General features: G+C 38.4%; 1 protein-coding gene across 5 annotated transcripts in view; it reads right to left on the reverse strand.

The window, feature by feature from the left end:
* UBR5 (ubiquitin protein ligase E3 component n-recognin 5) overlaps positions 1-20606 on the reverse strand; it is a 152695-nt gene that overhangs the window by 65982 nt on the left and 66107 nt on the right. For 3 of the 5 annotated variants that reach the window (XR_004026242.1, XM_030795423.1, XM_030795422.1), the window contains exons 9-13: positions 18262-18473; positions 4498-4614; positions 4305-4415; positions 2972-3126; positions 1778-1895 (exon numbers count right to left, since the gene is read on the reverse strand). Coding sequence is in view for 4 of the 5 variants with exons in the window: in XM_030795423.1 (XP_030651283.1) it covers positions 1778-1895; positions 2972-3126; positions 4305-4415; positions 4498-4614; positions 18262-18473 (713 nt within the window). In the remaining variant the exon portion in view is untranslated. The remainder of the gene's footprint in view (positions 1-1777; positions 1896-2971; positions 3127-4304; positions 4416-4497; positions 4615-18261; positions 18474-20606) is intronic. The other 2 variants (XM_030795425.1, XM_030795424.1) reach the window with 1 other exon arrangement.

A 20606-nucleotide genomic window follows, 5' to 3' on the forward strand; every position in this document is an offset into this window, starting at 1 on the left:
AAATACCGATGCAGCTGAATAAGTGACCAACAGTTCTTTTTGATGTTAAGACATGAATATTTTCCTTGTTCTGCAGCTGTAATTGCCCTCAGCCTCCAGTATTCGACAGGTTTAAAACACAACCTTGGTTATATACCAAGGTATTTTCATATGCTATCTTTCAGCAATTTAGTGTCAAGCTTTTTTATTTAAAGCTTTTCTCCAGTATTTTTTCTGCTCTCCCTGTCTACAGTAATGCCATCCCACCTGCTGATATGGCAGCTGCTGCAACATCCTGCTAGTACATGACTGCAATTGAAAAAGAATGTCCAGGACATCAGAAATCAGTATTTAAACTAAATAGGCAAAGAAGGGATCCTACAAAGGAGGGAAGGAGGGGCAAAGAGACGAGCAGGGGGAAAAAGAGAGAGCATACCCGGTCCAAAGAAACTAATATAAATAATGAAGGCCGATCAATAATGTTCAAAATAGTGGGTAAACGCTGAAAATTTTCTGGTTCGAAGGCCAATAGGCAGAAGAACATGAGTAAGACCAAGAAAAAAGATGTCATGAAGAAAAAGAATAGGTACATTTTACTACCTTGTAATGAGAAAAAAAAATCTGCATTTAAAGTGCTAGATGAAGAAATTAACACCACATTCTATAATAAAAAACTACCATTTTGTCTAAGTTTTAAGGATTAAGTTTTTAAACATTCGTAACAGCATTTGCTGTAATGAATATAAGCATTAAGTTTACCCAGAAGATAAACCTCAACCAGAATATAATAAATTAGAAGTTCTCAGACTCATTTGATCTCAAGACCTTTTTCCTTTTTTCACTATTAAGTATTACTGCATATCCCAAAAACCTTATGTTTATATGGGTCATATCTAGTTTTAATAATTAGTAAATTAAAACTGAGTAAATCGAGTGTATCAGTAATTGAAATTGAGAAAGTTTTAAATATTTAACAGTAATAAAACCCCACATTCATATAAACAATTTTTATGGAAAATAGATTTTCAAAAAAAATAGCAGTGAGAAAAGTAACATTGTTTACATTTTAGCAAATCTCTTAATGTCAGACTTAATAAAAGACAGCTGTATTCTCATGTCTGCTTCTGCATTCAATCTGTTGATACCTTCTTCTGACAAAGCTAATTCAGCTAACAGGAAGCTAATAAGAAGCTAATTCAGCCTGACACAAATATGTAATAGAAAAATGAAGGAAATTTTTGACTCCCTGAAAGGGTTGAGGAGAAGGCAGCGGTCTCTGGACCACACTTAGAGAACCACTGAGATATTAAGAATATCAGCTTCCAGAAAATAGTACCTGTAGAAGCCTAAAACCATCTCAGAGTCAAAAACCAGAAAGTAGTAGAAATGGGGATTTGACAAAGCCCCCTGCCTCATGCTGACAACATCCTCATAGAGCAGTATCTTTCAAACGGTTTAGTCATAAGAATCACCCGGGATGTTTGTTAAAACACAATGATGCCTGGCCCTACCACCAAACAAACTTAAACATTTCAGGTAAGGGGTTTCAGACTCTGCATTTTAAAAGTAGCAAGTGATTCTTAAAACCAGGGAACCTTGCCCCATAGGGAAACCTACTGATACTGAACCACAATCTATACAGTATTACTCTACTAAATGAAGGAAGAATGACATGACACATACACGTTACTGGAAACCGATTCTTCAAATGATGCTCATCTGTAAAACTGCTTAAAGGGAAGAAAGTGATTCTGAAGAGAAACGAGGTCCCTTAAGACAGGCTAAATTCATCACTTACCTGCGTACCAACAGTGATGTTTGGCATTGAAGAAATACCAGCACTGGATTTAGGCTTTTTATTTTTTGCTCTAGCTTTCTCTAACATTTTCTTCCTTTGACTAAAAGGAACTACACCCCTGAAAACAAAAAACATAAATTGGTCAAATAAGCAGTAAAACAGCCCACTAAATAAATCTGAAATTACACATATTATCAGTCAAGCATTTCTGGCATTTCTCTAGTATTTTCGCCTCAGAAAACTATTAATGTGTACAATTTCATCTTAATTATAATTTGTGCATTAGATTAATAACTGGATCTACTTTTATTAAACCTTTATAATTAAATTTTATGGGAAATTCATCAATTGCTTTTTTTTTTTGAGACAGGGCCTTTCTCTGCTGCCCAGGCTAGAGTGCAGGTGGCTGATCTCAGCTCACTGCACTCTCTACCTCCTGGGCTCAAGAGATCCTCCTGTTTCAGCCTCCCAAGTAGCTGAGACTACAAAGCATCCACCACCACACCCAGTTATTTTGTATTTTTTGTAGAGACTAGGTCTCACTGTATTGCCCAGGCGGGTCTCGAACTCCCAGGCTCAAGCAATCCTCTGGCCTTGGCCTCCGAAAGTGCTGGGATTACACGTGTAAGCCACTGTGCCTGGGCCTAATTGACATATTTTCTTCTAAATAATTATACTTCATTAGGAAACTCCCCTATATATTGTTTCCAAAATGCAAATTTGCTGTTAACTCCTTAAAACACAACAAAGAAAAAATGTAAGGTCACCTTCTAACAGTAAAGCTATAATTAAATAAGGTAGAGAATATTCATACAATGAAATGAAAAAAATACTCTATAATCTATACTTTCAATTATGTAAAAGCAAAGTACATGTTTATGTAGAGGAAAAAAAGATTTAAAATACCCCCAGATGTTAACTGTAGTTACCTCTGGGTTGCAGGATTCTAAATGACTTTTGTTTCTACTTTATACTTTTATAAAACTTATTAATTATATTCACTAAGTATGTACTACTTTTATAAATTTAACTGTTAAAGTTTTTTAAAATGTTACTTTGTTCCAAAGTGAAATTTCCCTTCCATAAGGCATTATCTTTTAATTGACCTTCTCATGTTGGTATTCCACTACTCAAAGCATCTCTCTATACATACACAAGCATTCACTGATAAATTCCTCCTCCCTATAGACTCACCACCAATATAAATTGTTCTCCAGCTGAGCGCAGGTGTACAGGGCACAGCAATGTAAAGAAACTATCCGCTCTCCTTGAAGTTCAGAGTAAGTCTGAGCAGTGTGCTCTAATTTAGAAGCCACAGAACTTAAAGTTTCATCCACCCATGTAGCAACCTAAAGAATAAAATATTAGAACTTTAAATAAAATCAAGCCATCTTTTCAAAAGGATTGTGGTAAAAACTAGGGCAAGGCATTATACTTCAAAGACTGGAGTTCTAAAATGTTTTGAGCTAAATGCTATAAAAATAAGTAATTCAGAGAGGTTCTTAGTAAGACTAGAAACAAATACTTTTTTCACACAAAATCAAAATGGCAGTTATTGAAATGAATGTCTAAGGCCATCTTTAAGGTCAGAAGTAAACATCTGCTCTACCAATTTTTAAAAGAATTTAGTGACTTTAGGCCAGGTGTCATGCCTGTAATCCCAGCACTTTGGGAGGCCAAGGAGGGAGAATCACTTGGGGCCAGGAGTTTGAGACTAGTGTGAGCAACACAGTGAGACTCTGCCTCTACAAAAAAGTTTTAAAAATCAGCCAGGCACAGTGGTGTGTACCTACAGTACTAGCTACTCGGAAGGCTTGAGTTCAAGGCTGCAGTGAGCTACAACCACTGCACTTGAGCTTGGGCAATAAAGCAAGATCCTGTCTCAAAAAAACAATTTAGTGACCTTAAAGCCAAACCGATAATTTGAGAAATAATATCCATACTTTCTCAATCTGTATTTTCTAGCTTCTCAACATCTTTTCTTAGTAATTTTCTTGAATATTTTTGCCTTTCCTTAAATCAGAAAGCTTTTTTTTTTTTTTGAGACAGACTCTCACACTGTCGCCTGGGCTGGAGTGCAGTGGTATGATCTCAGCTCACTGTAACCTCCACCTCCCAGGTTCAAGCAATTCTCCTGCCTCAGCCTCCCGAGGAGCTGGGATTACAGGCGCCTGCCACCACACCCAGCTAATTTTTTATATTTTTAGTAGAGATGGGGTTTTGTATTTTTAGTAGAGATGGGTTGGCTAGGCTGGTTTCAACACCTGACCTCATGATCCACCCACCTCAGCCTCCCAAAGTGCTGGGATTATGGGCATGAGCCACCAGTCCCAGCCCCAGAAAGCTATTTTTTAAAGTTACAGTATAAACTAGCCAACAAAAATATACATTAGATTACTAAGGCTTGAGACACTTTGTATTTATGTTAACATAGATCGAAAATGAAAAGATGGAAAAGGAGCAAAAAAAGAAAAAAGAAAACAAGAATTAAAGCATGAAATGTTAATCAATGCAAAGTGTTTCATACCTTGTTATTTTCTGTAGCTACAGTTGCTCTTATGCTATTTGCAGACAGGAGGACTATCTTTTCATTGGTTAACCCCAAAAATGTTGCTCGTGGATGATGTAATGAAGGATTCTTTGAAAGCATAAAAAAAAATTACTATTTTATATGTTGATATGTAGAGCTATTCAATGCAAGATTTCATAAAATAAAATACCTGGGCATTTCTGTAAGGCTCAGATTCACTCCATTTCCACTGATAAAGTTCTCCTTTACTGCTGACAGCCAAAAGTTCAGAATATAGAGCCCCAATACAGATGAATTTTGTTCCATCCTATAAAGTAAAATACAATACTATAAATATAAAAATTGCCAAATCTACTGATTTGAACACTGTCACTTTAATCACTTCATCAGATCTAGATTAATTATGTAAACACATAAACCACAACTATACGAAGTCTTTAGCATAGCCTACAAGGTATCCAATTAAGGTGGCTCTGGCTCCCTCCATTAACTCACTCACCTCCATTCATACTGCCCTTCTTCCTGTCACAGTGGCCTTCTTCCTATCCTCGGACCACTGTCCTTGCTGTTCCCTCTGTCTGTGTTACTCTTTCTCAGGTGACACTCCCTCAAGAGACTGTCTCTGATGACACTACGTACAGAACCACCACTCTCACATTAGTTCCTTACACTGCTTTCTTTTTAATCCACAGCACTTCACAACTTGACACATTTATTTGTTTATACACTATCTCACTCAAGTATAACCTGTCTTATTCACCACTGTAACTTAAGAACTTAGCGTACAAGTAGGTGCTCAATCAATGTGCTGAACGAGTGAAGGGAAAAGAAGAAAAACAGAATAAGGAGCTGAAACAGAGAAAAACGATGTCAAATCAAGATTCTTTCCCTGTAAGCTCTTTCAAGCTATGGAAACAAGTGCCCATATTTAAGGTAATAATTTATTCACTTTTATGCTGACATACATGCAATGATCTGGAATGCAATTAAATTATAAAAAGCTTGGCTAACAAATGTAAATAAATAATTTTCTTTAACATAAAACCAATGATCAGAGCCACAAAGCTACCTAGAAATCTCACTGCAAAAATTGCCAATAACAGATTTTAGGTTGCAAAAATGCTATTGGTCTATACACAGTACTTCTCCATTTTCTTTGGGATTCTGGCTCCAGGGTATGATAAACAAATGGTGTCTTTCTGGCTTTCTGCCAAAATTCAGTTTTATTTGGTCAGATGGTAACGTTATAGTGCTCAGCTAAAACTTGTAAAGTCTACAAGATTTATTAATATAACACAATAACAACAGGTTATGCCTCAGTGTTGTACAGAAATAATACTAATTTTAATCTTCTATTTTACCTGTACCAGTCAACCCTATTTTCAAGTCACTTTTATTGGGGGATGGAAAAGAGACCAAATTTGGAATTCTCCAAGTTAGCAATTCTTCCCTTACCTTTACCATGGATGTCTACAAACCATTACTGACTTTCTCCATAGAAGGTGCATCAAATTTTACCTTTCTACTTCATATTCTCTTCTCAATCCTATGGTTAAGAATTAACTATAATGGAATCAGACTAAGTGAGTCCCAAACCTAGATCCAACACTTACTAAGTATGTGACTTCAGGTAAACTATACAATTTCTCTGAAACCATTTCTTCATTTCTAAAATGGGTATTAAGGTAATGCAAATCATGGTAAGGGAGAGGGGAGTGCAGGGTAAAAACCAAACGGAGTAACATATATAGTTGACCCTTGAACAATATGGGTTTGAACTGTTAGGGTCTGCTTATAGTTCTCTTCAGCCTCTGCCATCCTTGAGACAGCAAAAGCAACTCCTCCTCTTCTAATTCTTCCTTCCCCTCCTCAGCCTATTCAACGTGAAGATAATGAGAATAAAGACCTTAATGGTAATCCACTTCCACTTAATGAATACTAAATATATGTTCTTTTCCTTATGATTTTCTTAATAACATTTTCTTCTCTAATTTACTTTATTGTATAAATACAGTATATACTACGTATAACAAACACAATATGTGTTAATCAACTTTATTTTGTTGCTAAGTCTCCCAGTCAACAGGAGGCTATAATAAGTTTTGGGGGAGTCAAAGTTATGTGGATTTTCAACTGCATGAGGAGTGGGTGCTCCTAACCCCTTCACAGTTCAAGGGTCAGCTGGATAAAGTACACAGCACAGAGCCCAGTGCAAAAAGCACGCAATCAAATTCAACTATGACTAATCTCCTCCCCTGACTTCATCTCTGACTCACTCAGAAAATGATAGCTCTCAGGCAGGGGCTTCCTCAATATTCCTAGCTCTAGATTTGCTTAATGAAAGCACCATTCTCACCTCCTCCCTTCTCCCCATCTCAGAGAAAGAAGGGTTTTCCTCCCCCCCATTTAAAGATAACCCACAGACACATTGGATGCAACTCCTTCCCATATCCCCCAACAACCATCCAAACAAATCTCTCCTTCAGTCCCAACATGGTAAAGTGAATTACTGCCTGGCATATGTTTCACCTTACCAGTTTTGAGTGACGGATACGACATTTTTTCCAACTGCCAAATCAATCCATCTTCTCTTTAAACTCTTCAAATGATTTGCCTCTGTTCATTATCTGTTCTGGAACCCCATCCTTCTCTCCCTAATTCACAGGTCACCATTCTCTACTGGTCTTCCACCTACCCTCCATCTCCCTGGCACTACCATGCATGGTCTTCCCTCTATCTCCCTGGTACTACCATGCACTCCCTGCCACTGATTCTGTCTTTCCCCCTGTATTCAAATTGTGCTTCACCTTCAGCCTCAGTAACTGCATCTACCAGAGCATCATGCTTTTAAATGTGTAAATCTCGTATCTCCAGACTTACCTACAGCTGTCTTAAAAAGCACAATGACATCCCTAAAATGAATCCGCCATCTCCTGCAAAGCTGTGCCTTCCCTGTAGTTCCTATCTCTATGAATGACATCACCACCCACCCGGTAATGGGAGACATGACAATAGAATTGACTGACAAGAGAAAAGGAAGAGATGAGGAGTGCTCCCAGGTTCCCATGTCTACACTGATCTCAAATTCCTCTCAGATTCGTCTTTTTCTCTCTCCCCATACCCCTGCTTTGGTTGAGATCCTCACAATTTCCTTGAACAACTGTAGCATTCTCATAAGTGACTTTCGATTTTTCCTGTTTCTTTCTCCCATCATGCTAGTAATGTTCACCTCCTTAAAACTAATCAAATACAACAAAACAAAACCCCACCAATCACATCAAGTCACTTCTCTAAGGACTCTGTTGACCTCTTAATTGCTGCAAAACAATATCCTAACTTCTTGCGTGGCAAACTGTCTAGTCATCTCCATCCCACCTCTTCTCCTACTCCCCACCACAAAGCAGCAATTCTGAATTTTTCATTGTTCCTCAAACACATCATGACCTTTCGTGACTCTGGGCCCATGCCCAGATACGTTTGGAATACCTTTGTGTCTTGGTCAATGCCCACCTCACCTTAAAAATGCTGCTTAAATGCCATCTCCTCTGCGATGCCTTTGCCAGATCTCTCAGGCGGTACTGGTCATTTCCCATTCTGAACCCCTATAGCACTTTATTCATACTTTTAGCCTAGCGCTGATCACATCATGATCACATTATATTCCATGTAAATGTTTGTGTTCCCCACTGAATTCCTTGTGGAAAGGCCAGTATCATACTCACAACTATATTACCATATGCCAGCTTGGTATATGGCACAAAGGAACACACTGACCAACTGTTGAATGAACAAATTAATCTTAACCCCAGCTTCTTTGGGTAAATGCCTTACTAGAGCAGTACAATCCTGAACAAACCATCCCAACAGCAACAGCATGGTGCATGAGGCCCTCTGGGAACTGACGTGCCTTTATCTTTCAGAGATAGGGCAATGTCCCCCAGGGTGATAAGGTCTGGATGAGCCAATTAAACCCCTACAGGCCCTGAAAACCCACTATGGACAAATGAAGATGAACAGCACAACTATGAACCCACAGGAAGAGGACAAAAAAATCACCTACTACTTCTTGCCTGCTTCAGATTTATCTGTATTAAAGAAACTTACTGTATGTGGAGAAATATAAAACAATCAAATACATACACAGGACAGTATTTTAGCTCACTCATTTCATAAGTCATAGAAAACAATGTTTTTATTGTTTTTATGAAATACAAATTGCTGCTTCTGAGCAAGCTGACATCTGCTCAATCCAACTACAGAAAGCAGCTATGCATATTTCCTTAAAGAGCAATAGTTTGTAGCTCTATTTTTCAACAAAAAGAAGTTGAATCAGTAAATCTGCAACTGTCCAACATAAATGGGTCATAAATTTAACTAGAAATCCTTCCTCAAAGGGGGAAGGAAAACTGTTAAAAATATGAGACATGAAATAGTGGCCAAAGTTTTAAAAAACACTTGGCCCAGCAACACCAACTCTATTAACTGGCCACACCTATGTTTACTAATTTATATTGTGAAAAAGTTAGCATCTCTATTCCTAAATTTTGCCCCACAAAACTTGGTTTTCACATTTTTCCTACTATGAGCAAACACTTGTTTTATCATTAGGTAGCAGCTCCAACTCCTGTCACTAAATACAATGTACTGCATATCATGATTGGAATGGATGGCAACTACAAGATACACTGCAATTTGGCCGACTGTGTCCATTCACACTTCATTTCTCTCTGCCTATCCACTTTTCCATATGCTTTTTCTGCCGAGCTTCTTTTCCTTTTTATGATCATTTTTCATTTTGTTCTTACTTCATATTAAATTACATTCGTGACACATCTAGTTAATCCTGGAAGTTTCCAGATGTCAATAAAAACAAAACAAAGACCTTCCCCAGCCAACTTCCACTTTTAGAATCCTCTGCCTTCATTCTCTTCAGTGTGGGAAGCACAATAAAGGTGAAGCAATATAACCCGCAAGTCTGATCAGCTGGTTCCAACAGGGAGGTTGCTCCAAAGAGCTTAAACAAGGGGTCAAATGAAATGGATCCATTTCCTCTCAACATCATTCAAAGACAACAGAGTAACATACAACTCTACAATACAAAGGGCTGGTGGGAATAATTCTACTTATTGTTTCCTCTAGACTAGACAAAAACAGATCCAGAACAGTAAGGAATATTAATGTTTATAAGCGGGGAAACAGAACCTTGCTGTCGCCCAGGCGGGAGTGCAGTAGCACAATCTTGGCTCACTGCAACCTCCGCCTCCTGGGTTCCAGCGATTCTCCCACCTCAGCCTTCCACGTAGCTGGGACTACAGGTGCACACTACCACACCTGGCTAATTTTTGTAGTAGAGACAAGGTTTCACCATGTTGGCCAGGCTGGTCTCGAACTCCTGACCTCAAGTGATCCGTCTGCCTTGGCCTCCCAAAGTGCTGGGATTGCAGGCATGAGCCACCAAGCCCCGCCAGTTAATGTTAATTAACAGTACTGAGTCGGGCGCCGTGGCTCACATAATCCCAGCACTTTGGGAGGCCAAAGCGGGCGGATCATGAGGTCAGGAGATCGAGACCATCCTGGCTAACATGGTGAAACCCCGTCTCTATCAAAAATACAAAAGAATTAGCCGGGCATGGTGGCAGGTGTCTGCAGTCCCAGCCACTCGGGAGGCTGAGGCAGGAGAATAGCATGAACTTGGGAGGCAGAGCTTGCAGTGAGCGGAGATCGCGCCACTGCACTCCAGCCTGGGCAACAGAGCGAAACTCTCTCTCAAAAAAATAAAAATAAAAATAAAAAAGGCCAGGCGCGGTGGCTCACGCTTGTAATCCCAGCACTTTGGGAGGCCGAGGTGGGCGGATCACGAGGTCAGGAGATTGAGACCACGGTGAAACCCCGTCTCTACTAAAAATACAAAAAAATTAGCCGGGCGTGGTGGCGGGCGCCTGTAGTCCCAGCTACTCGGAGAGGCTGAGGCAGGAGAATGGCGTGAACCCGGGAGGCAGAGCTTGCAGTGAGCCAAGATCGCGCCACTGCACTCCAGCCTGGGCACAGAGTAAGACTCCGTCTCAAAAAAAAAAAAAAAAAGTATCTGCACTCTCATATTCATTGTAGTATTATTTATAATAGGTAATATATGGAAAAACCTTAAGTGTCCTTCATGGACAAATGGATAAAGAAAACACACACAGAGACACAACAGAAAAAAAGGAAAATTATTCAGCTTAAAAAAGGAGATCTTGCCATTTGCCAGAACATGGATAGACCCGGAGGACATTATGCTAAGTGAAATAAGCTAGACACAGGGAAAAAACATATTGTGTGATCTCACTTATATGTCAAGTCTTTTTTTTTTTTAAAAGGTCATATATACAAGGGTAGAGAATAAAGTAGTGGTTACTATGGGCTGACAAGGAGTGGGGGGGGTATGAGGGAGGGAAAATGGGGTTATAGGATACACAGCAGACATGTAGGATGCAAATCTAGAGCTGTAATGTATGTCATGAGGATTACAGTTAATAAAATGGTATCATATTATGGATTTTTGTTAAGTAGATTTTAGCTGCTCTTGTCACAAAATAGTAACTGTGAGATGATAGATGTGTTAATCTATTATAGTAACAATGTAAATATCTACATGTATCCTATAACATGTTGTAAACTTCAAATATACACAATAAAATTTATTTATTTGTTTATTTATTTAGTTAGTTTTTTAAGACAAGAGTCTTGCTCTGTCGCCCAGGCTGTAGTGTAGTGGTGTGATCTTGGCGCACTGCAACCACCGCCCCCCGAGTTCAAGTGATTCTTGTGCCTCAGCCTCCCAAGTAGCTGGGATTACAGGCATGTGCCACCATGCCTAGCTAGTTTTTGTATTTTTAGTAGAGACTGGGTTTCACCACTTTGGCCATATTGGTCTCAAACTCCTGACCTCAGGTGATCCACCCGCCTCGGCCTCCCAAAGTGCTGGGATTACAGGCGTGAGCCACCGCGCCCGGCCCAAGTGCAGATATGCATGATTTCATCTCCTCTGGGTACGTACATAATAGGCATTGCTGGGTCCTATGGTGGCTCTATCTTTAACTTCTTTAGGAATAACTTCCATACTGCTTTCCATAATAGCTATACCAATCTAGTTGCCAACAGCATACAAGGGTTCTCTCTTCTCTGCATCACTGCCAACATGTGCTATCTCTTGTCTTTTTGATAACAACCATCCTAATGGGTGTGAGATGGTATCTCACAGTGGTTTTAATTTGCATTTCCCTGACAATTACTGATGTTAAGCACCTTTTCAAATATCTGTTAGCCATTTTTATGTCTTCTTTGAAGAAACGTCTTATAAGGTCCTTACCTGGTTTTTAATCAGGTTATTTTTCTGCTACTGACTTCAAGTGTTCTTTATAAATTTTGAATATTAACTCCTTATGAGATGCATGGTTTGCAAATTTTTTTCGCAGTCTATAGGGTGCCTTTTTATTTTGTTGATTGTTTTCTTTACTATACACAAAGGCTTTTTGTTTCACGTAGCTCCATTTACTTATTCTTGCTTTTGAAGTTTGAGTTTTTGGTGTGAAATCCAAAAAAAATCACTGCCATGAGCAATGTCAAGGAGCTTTCCTTATATTTTCTTACAGTTTTTAAGGCTTCATATTTCACATTTAGGTCTTTTGTCTATTTTGAGTCGATCTTTATGTATTGTCTAAGATAGGAATCCAGTTTTACATGTGAAAATCCAGTTTTCCCAGTACCACTTATTGAAGAAACTATCTTTTCCCCACTGGTGCCCTTGTCAAAAATTAGTTAATAATATATGTTTGAATTTATTTCTGGGCTCTCTATTCTGTTCCATTGGTCTATGTTTCTGGTTTTTTTTTTTTTTTTTTTTTTTTTTTTTTTTGAGACGGAGTCTCGCTCTGTCGCCCAGGCTGGAGCCCAGTGGCGCAATCTCGGCTCACTGCAAGCTCCGCCTCCCGGGTTCACGCCATTCTCCTGCCTCAGCCTCCCAAGTAGCTGGGACTACAGGTGCCCGCTACCATGCCCGGCTAATTTTTTGTATTTTTAGTAGAGACGGGGTTTCACCGTGTTAGCCAGGATGGTCTCGATCTCCCGACCTCGTGATCCGCCCGCCTCGGCCTCCCAAAGTGCTGGGATTACAGGCGTGAGCCACCGCGCCCGGCCTATGTTTCTGTTTTTATGCCAGCGCCATATGGTTTTGATCGCTTATAGCTTTGTAATACTATTTTAAACCAAGAAGTATGGTGCTTCCAATTTTCCCACTATTGCTTTCACTATTTGGGGTATTTTATGGTTCTTTACAAATTTTAGGATTGCTTTTTTATTTCTGTGAAGAATGCCACTGGAATTCTGATAGAGATTACGTATAAATCTGTACATTACTTTGAGCAGTATAAGTTTAAAAATACTAATTCTTCCCATCCACGAAGCTCCCTAGACTCAAGAGATCCTCTCGCCTCAGCCTCCCAAAATGCTGAGATTATAAGCATGAGCCACAGCACCTAGCCAAGATTATTTTCTTAATTTCTTTTCCAGCTAGGCTGTTATTTGTGTATAGGAATACTACCGATTTTTGTATGTTGACCTCGTAGCCTGCAACTTTAATGAATTTATTAGTTCTAACAGGTTTTTTTGTGAAATTTTGGAGGCGGTTCTACATATAAGACCATGTCATCTGCAAATACAGATAATTGTACTTCTTCCTTTCCAATCTGGACGTCTTCTATTTCTTTTTCTTGTTTGATGTTCATTAGTGCTTCCAGTACTATGCTGAATGGAATTGGCAAGAGTAGGCATCCCTGCCTTGCATTAAATATTAGTGGAAAAGCTCTGAGTTGCTCCCTGTTGATTGTTAGCTATGGGTTTGTTCATATATGGCTTCTATTATATGGAGGAGCTTTCCTTCCACAGCTAAACTGTTAAAGAGTTTTTATCAAGAAAGAATGCTCAACTTTTTCAAATGCTTTTTCTGCGTCAATCAAGGTGTTCATGTGATTTCAGGTTTCATACTGCTAACATGATCTATCACATTGATTACTGTGTATATATAAAGTCAGCCTCATATGCCAGGAATAAATTCCACCTGGTCATGATGTATATCTTTTTGATATGTGTTGAATCCAGTTTCCTGAATTTTTTTGGAAGATTTCTGCATCAATGTTCAAAGATATTATTAGCCTATGGTTTTCTTTTCCTCTGGCGTCTTTGTCTGGCTTAGGCCTTGTAAAATGTGCTTGGTTTAGATTCTTGTTGGAAGTAGGTTGGTATAAACACATATATAATTACAATTTACAGGCAGACATTCAGCAACATATTATGAAATTTCTAATCTAGAAAAAATAAATTGCAAAAATGACTGAGAAGTGAAAATGGAGCCATGTTATAGAACCACCTAATTGAAAGATTACCTCTTCTCACCAAAGTAAATGAATTATCAAAGCTATTCCAGAAATACAAAATGTAACAAGCAGTCATACAAGCCAGAAAAACAGTAAAAAACAGTAGGTGCACAGATGGTTACATGGAAAGGTGGATGGACAGAAGGATGGAAAGAATGGCTAGAGAAGGGTGAGTAAAGGGAGCGGGGAGAAAGGAGTCGGGGGGGAGTATGGGAGGAGAGAGGAAGGAAGAGAGGGAGGGGGAGAGAAGCAAGAAAGGATGGATTTTAGGGAGTAGGGATAGCATAGTAAGAAAGTTGACGTTTTGGGGTAAAAACCTTCAGAAACCAGTATAAACTTGGCTAGTTTGACTGTGAACATCATAACTTTGAACTTAGAGCACAGACTTAGGCACTCCCTCCCCTTCTCATTTTGGTACATATAGGCTGCCCTTAATTTCCTATTACACTAAATTATTACTATAATAAAATGTTTTCATAACTTGAATTCATTCTAGTCCAGTCAGATAAAGGGGGCATGCATGATCTGTATCTTTTTGGTCTGTGTCCAATTCACTACTAACAGAGAACCTGGCACATAAAACACAAGTGCCACATAAACATACTTGGAAATACCCAACTGGGCTCTCTCACCCTCCCATGACCTACAGGAACTACCTGTTCTCCCTTCCTGGGACAGGACCATGCTTCTCCTTGCTGTTTGCACTTTACATAAAATAACTCATTTAATTCTCATAACAAACCCATAATGTAAAAATTATTACTATATCTATCTATATGAGAAAATCAAGGCAGAGAAATGTTAAAGAACTTGATCAAGATCACACAACTAGACAGTAGTAGGATTAAGATAGGAAATCCAGCAGTTTGACTTCAGAGTCCACACTCTTTGTAATCATTCTGTGCAGCCTCCTGTGATTTCCCAATGCCTCCTGTGCTATTGTGTAGGTATTACGTATGTATGTATGGAAATCTATTATGGTACTTATTCAAACAGATTAACATTATTTTTCTTCTTCCTATAAAATCTCTCACCCTAACATCTAACAAAAGGCCTAACACATGGCATATATTTAATCAAGGTTTCTAAATTAATAATGACTGAATGACCCTTACTTTTGTCTTTATGGAACTTTCAAGATGCCTATAATTTTTAATTATGCTTTTGTATTAGTTTTGACATTTAATTCAAAGAATAATTTTGGGAAATATGTGCATTTTACAGTCACCTCAAATATTTTCAGTTCAATACTATACCACAAAACCTTAAAGAAAAGAGAACATCCTATCATTAAAATAATTTCATTGGCTTACAGAAGGGTAAAACTGCCAGGCACGGTGGTTCACGCCTGTAATCTCAGCACTTTGGGAGGCCAAGGAGGGTGGATCACCTGAGGTCAGGAGTTCAAGACCAGCCTGGCCAACATGGTGAAACCCGTCTCTACTAAAAATATAAAAAATTAGCTGGACGTGGTGGCAGACGCCTGTAATCCCAGCTACTCAGGAGGCTGAGGCAGGAGAATCACTTGAACACAGGAGGCAGAGGTTGCAATGAGCCGAGATCACACCACTACACTCCAACCTGGGCAACAAGAGCGAAACTCCATCACAAAAAAAAAAAAAAGGTAAAATTTTGAAGAACTGGTTGTTCCTCTAAATGGATGCTGGGAAAGTAGGTACTAATCCAGTTCCTTTACCAACAGAATTAACCTTGTACCCTAACAAAAGACAAAATGAAAATTACTATGGACACTAACAACCACAATTAATATTTAAGAGTATTGTATTAGGTCATTTCTGAAATTAAACTAGGATGCATATTTTGACTGCCCCCACTCCTAAAAAAGCTACTCCTTCCCATATTTAAAAAGAAACTTCATTGCTGCATCTGCCATTTATAAGCCATTTGAAATAAGCAAAGACATGAAGTTTCCTTCTCCATAAAAATGAATGGATCAGAGGCAAGCCAATTCCAAGTTTACTATTGTGTACAAAATTGAGACTATCCTTTAGCAGCCTTGTATGTCGAGAAGGTAGAAATAACACTTTCAGTCAAAATAATGCAAGTTACCAAGATTTTTTTTAAAAAGCAAACTCCAAGATTATAAAGAAAGCCACGTTTTAAGAATATTACTTTGGATGACAAATCATCGCCTGTCTCCTGCACTAAACCTCACAAGTTTCGTAAGACAGGCTCAATATCCGATCTTGTGATTAATATAGCCCCCATAAGTAGCAAGGTACTAGGCAATTAGCAGCAATGTCTGTGGCATGAAGGAGATAAAATGATAGATCCATGCTCTGCAACTGCTCTGGTTTTCCAGTGTTAGCCTTAGCATGACATTCAAACTGTCTTGAGCTGGGAATTCCTAATGGACCCCTCATTAGATAAGCCCCTACTCTTGGCAGACCACTCTCATCTGGTGCTGGTACCTCCTCTCACCAATGGTAAATACCAAGTGCATCCTGACACCCTATCTCCCTGCATTCTCCACCTACCTCTCTATTCCCTATCAAGCCTTCCTCCAAAACCTTCTGCTCCTCAGGAATCACTACCCCTAACTAATTTTGAGAAACCAATATAAGTCTCACATATTACCAGTTTCTTCACATGGTATTTATCCTGTGCCCCTGTATAATACTTTGTTTTCCTAAAGTTACATAAAAACAAGGTCTTCTTTCCCTTTAATAGCTCTCTACATTCTCTTGTAGCATTCAGCAATGCAAACAAGCACCTAATAGTATTTACTGATCACTATGATAATGCTTAACAGTTAAAGGCTTAAGTTGTTTTCTTTCCCAGAATTCAAGTATGAATTTCTAGATTTCAATCATGTGCTAATAAAAAGTCTGTTTTTGATGTTGCTATTTTAAATTTGGTATTTAATGGAAAAAAGAATGTAGGTAGGATATACTTTGTTTCACATACCCCTCTTCTTCCATTCACTCAGTGGCTAAACAAACCAAGGAATAATGCACTAAAAGTCTATACAGTGCCAAGATTTCATGATGCACTTACAACTGTCTCTAAAAACAAGGTATACTTAAAAACATATCTATCATATTTTTAGCCAGGCCAACAAGGGCTAGCTAAATCTAACAGAGGGTATAATGGCTAGGCTTGCTAAACTGATACTATTCAGAAATACTTTCATTAATCAAAAATAATACATGACAAACCTACATTAATAATACGTGATGGCCCTATTAAAACATAATTCAAGAGTCCTCTTTTACTTCCTGCCAATATGAAATAGACACAACTCTAACATGATCCACACAAGAGAAATAGGAAATAGTAACTGATGTACCAAAAGAAAAAAAAAGTAAAAGCCCAATGGTTTAAATCACTCCCTACCACATGAAGTAAAAGTAGAACTTGGGACATTTCTAGTTTTAGGGAAATAAGTAAAAGAATGCAATTCAGGGAAAGTTTGGCAGTTGCCAAAGAAAACAGAATAACCTTTTGCTTCCAAAGAGACTGATTAAAATTCATGTTCCTTCTTGCATTCAAGCTTGCCACATGAGCTGAATGCAGAGGAAAATAAATGAACTACAACAAGACTCACAGTAACTACAGAAACGTAAATTTGGAAAGTTAAATAATATTCCCCTTCAATATCCCGGATTCAAGTTCTAAATCAAAGAAAGAAAAGTAACCCATATCAGGCTCTCTTTATCTGCTAGTAGGGCCCCAAACTTCCCATCTTCTTTTAGTTTATTTCTGCTTTAGAAAATTTCCTACCCAAATGGTTCTGGAAATAAGAAGAAAGAGACGCAGTAAAAAACAAGCGAAAAACATGGGTTCCAATAGGAGCCTCTGAAGATGAACTATCAATTACATACATACCACCAACAGGATGCATCAACTCTGTTTCACTTATGGCAGTGATGGATTTTTAAAGATTCAAATCAATTACCAAATCCTAGATGTTTTCTAGAATCCAGTCATTGCACTATTCCTCAGGATGCAGAGCATAACTCCCCTAGCCCATTCCTGTTCAGTCAGCTTTGTCTCCTATAGCATTCACTGCAAAGGATCTGTCAGAACTCACTGCCATTAAATGGCATAGTTAACTAATCAAAGGAACACAGATCCCTAATCTTGTCATGATATACATGCTGTATCAATGACCAAAAACATGCCCTGCAGAAACTGGTGTCCACCTGACTTTAGAAATTTGACAAAACAAATTTCTACCAAGGAATGTAACATCACTTATTGGAGTAATTATTACCAGAAAAGAAGTACTGAAATAGCATGCTGATGTGTTATCTAGAACTACCATCCTAATTTCTCTGATTTACTTCATCAAGTAGTAAGATACATTGCACCACTGAATACATCTCACTGAGATGACTCATGGAGTGCCAAATAAAGATATATTCTATTTATATTTTAAAACAAAACAAAAATATTGTTTTATATTTGTGTTTTTCCTTGAGTGATAGTACAAAAACCAGAATAAATAAAATGGAAACCTTAGAGGGAGGGGTTGTCAGGGATCCATTTAAATGGAAACGGTGTGAATTTTTTCCAAATACCTTATCAGGCCACCACTGCAAATCTTCTCCTAGAGATACTGGACTTTGAACAGGTGTATTCTTCTTATCCAAGTTTGGCTCTCCTTCCTTGCTGGTAGAGCCCCTTTCATTATCAAATGAGGCTCCATCAAGCCACCTTCGTTCACGTAAACGTAAAACGGATTCACGTTCACGCAACAGCTCAGAGTCTCTCTCTAAGGGAAGAAGGAGAACTGGTATGCAATTGGGTCACACCAGTGGGATAAAAGTAAGCCACTCTCTAGTAAAGACCCTTCAGGATGCAACTAACAGCAGTTTATCTACTCAAAAAAATTTATGTAAATGTATATCTAATAAGGCTGACATGCAACATTCAAAACATCAACCCTTTCAAGTGAATGTATAAAAATTATAACTAGTATTTTAAAAAATTAGAGGCAGGCTTTTGTATATTTCAACTACACGGTTTTAGAGTGAAATTGCTTTATTTTGAACTATATTTGTATTTTTTTTTAAGAATTTTAAATTGTTGGCTTTCATTAGAAATGCTTACTATAAATTCAAGTTACATTAGAAAATATACACTCCTCGTTTGTCTACTGGTGGGTTTAAAAAGCACATAAATTTAGAACTTCAACATGTTACGCATATAAGCAAACTCAAAAAATGCACGCATAGAAAAAACCCTAAAAAGGGTAAACTATGAATCCATTAATAGAAGCTAATTATAAAGTTTTTAAAAATCCAAGCCCTTGCTTAGAGTAATTTTTATAGGATGAATTTTTATGAATAAGTCTTAAATTTTACTGAGGAACCAGACAGTCTTTTTTTTTAAAAAGAATCTTTATAAAATGATTTCCTTACCAAAATGCTTCCCATGGCTATTGGCCTACAAACTATCTAAAGCCAGTTTTTCTGAAGTTGCTCATACATTACTTTTTAAATAACGTAATCAAAATAAACTTTCTAAGACTAGGATAAATAACGATTAGAAACAATAATTAAACTGAACTATACAAAACTGCCATATATATAGGTCAAAAGTGGTCAAGTATTAGCTATTCCATATGGTTCAAACTAAAAGTAATGCCTACATAGGATGAACATAGGAAAAGAGACATTTGGCCAGGTACGGTGGCTCACACCTGTAAGCCCAGCACTTTGGGAGGCCGAGATGGGTGGGTCACTTGAGGTCAGGAGCTCGAGACCAGCCAGCCTGACCAAGATGGTGAAACCCTGTCTCCATTAAAAATACAAAATTAGCCTGGCGTGGTGGTGAATGCCTGTAATCTCAGCTACTTGGGAGGCTGAGGCAGGAGAATCGCTTGAACCGGGAAGGCAGAGATCGTAGTGACCCAAGATCACGCCATTGCACTCCAGCCTGAGCAACAAGAGCAAAACTCCATCTCAAAAAAAGGGGGGGGTTGGGGGGAGTGCATGGGAAGAGACATTTAAAGGAGTTATTTATGTTAGATATGGAATATTTGAAAATATATTACTTGACACATTTAAGGCAGTAAAGTATGCATTTATTTTTAAATTCATAATGCTATTACATAGTACATTCAATATATTAAAAGATCACCACAGATCTGTTATTTTAAAACTGTATTCCTAAGTACTAAAAGTATATGCAGCAAGCTCTTAATATAACATGGCATATTGTCCAGTTTAAAGATCAGTAAATATAGCTAATTTCTGTTATCTGAATCAAGTTAGTTTTACATTCTGGAAAGTAAAAATATTGACAATTACAATGTAAACATGCTATACACAAACATATACAGAGAAAGGCAGGATTACTTATTTCAAAATCTTTCTAACCTCTACCATGTACTGTATCTTTTAAGGATTTCAAACTTTTTTTTTTTTTTTTTGAGATGGAGTCTCACTCTGTCTCCCATGCTGGAGTGCAGTGGCGCCATCTCAGCTCACTGCAAGCTCTGCTTCCCGGGTTCATGCCATTCTCCTGCCTCCCGAGTAGCTGGGACTACCGGTGCCCGCCACCATGCCTGGTTAATTTTTTTCGTATTTTTTTAGTAGAGGTGGGGTTTCACTGTGTCCTGACCTCGTGATCCACCCGCCTTGGCCTCCCAAAGTGCTGGGATTACAGGCGTGAGCCACCACACCTGGCCTCAAACTTCTGAAAATACCATTTTAGGCTGGGCGCAGTGACTCATGCCTGTAATCACAAAACTTTGGGAGGCTGAGAAAGGCGGATCACCTGAGGTCAGGAGTTCAAGGCCAGCCTGGCTAACATGGTGAAACCCCGTCTCCACTAAAAATACAAAAATTAACTGGGCATGGTGGCAGGCACCTGTAATTTCAGCTACTCAGGAGGCTAAGGCAGGAGAATCTCTTGAACC

This window comes from Nomascus leucogenys, chromosome 16 (assembly GCF_006542625.1).
Source record: "Nomascus leucogenys isolate Asia chromosome 16, Asia_NLE_v1, whole genome shotgun sequence".
Lineage (NCBI taxonomy): Eukaryota > Metazoa > Chordata > Mammalia > Primates > Hylobatidae > Nomascus > Nomascus leucogenys.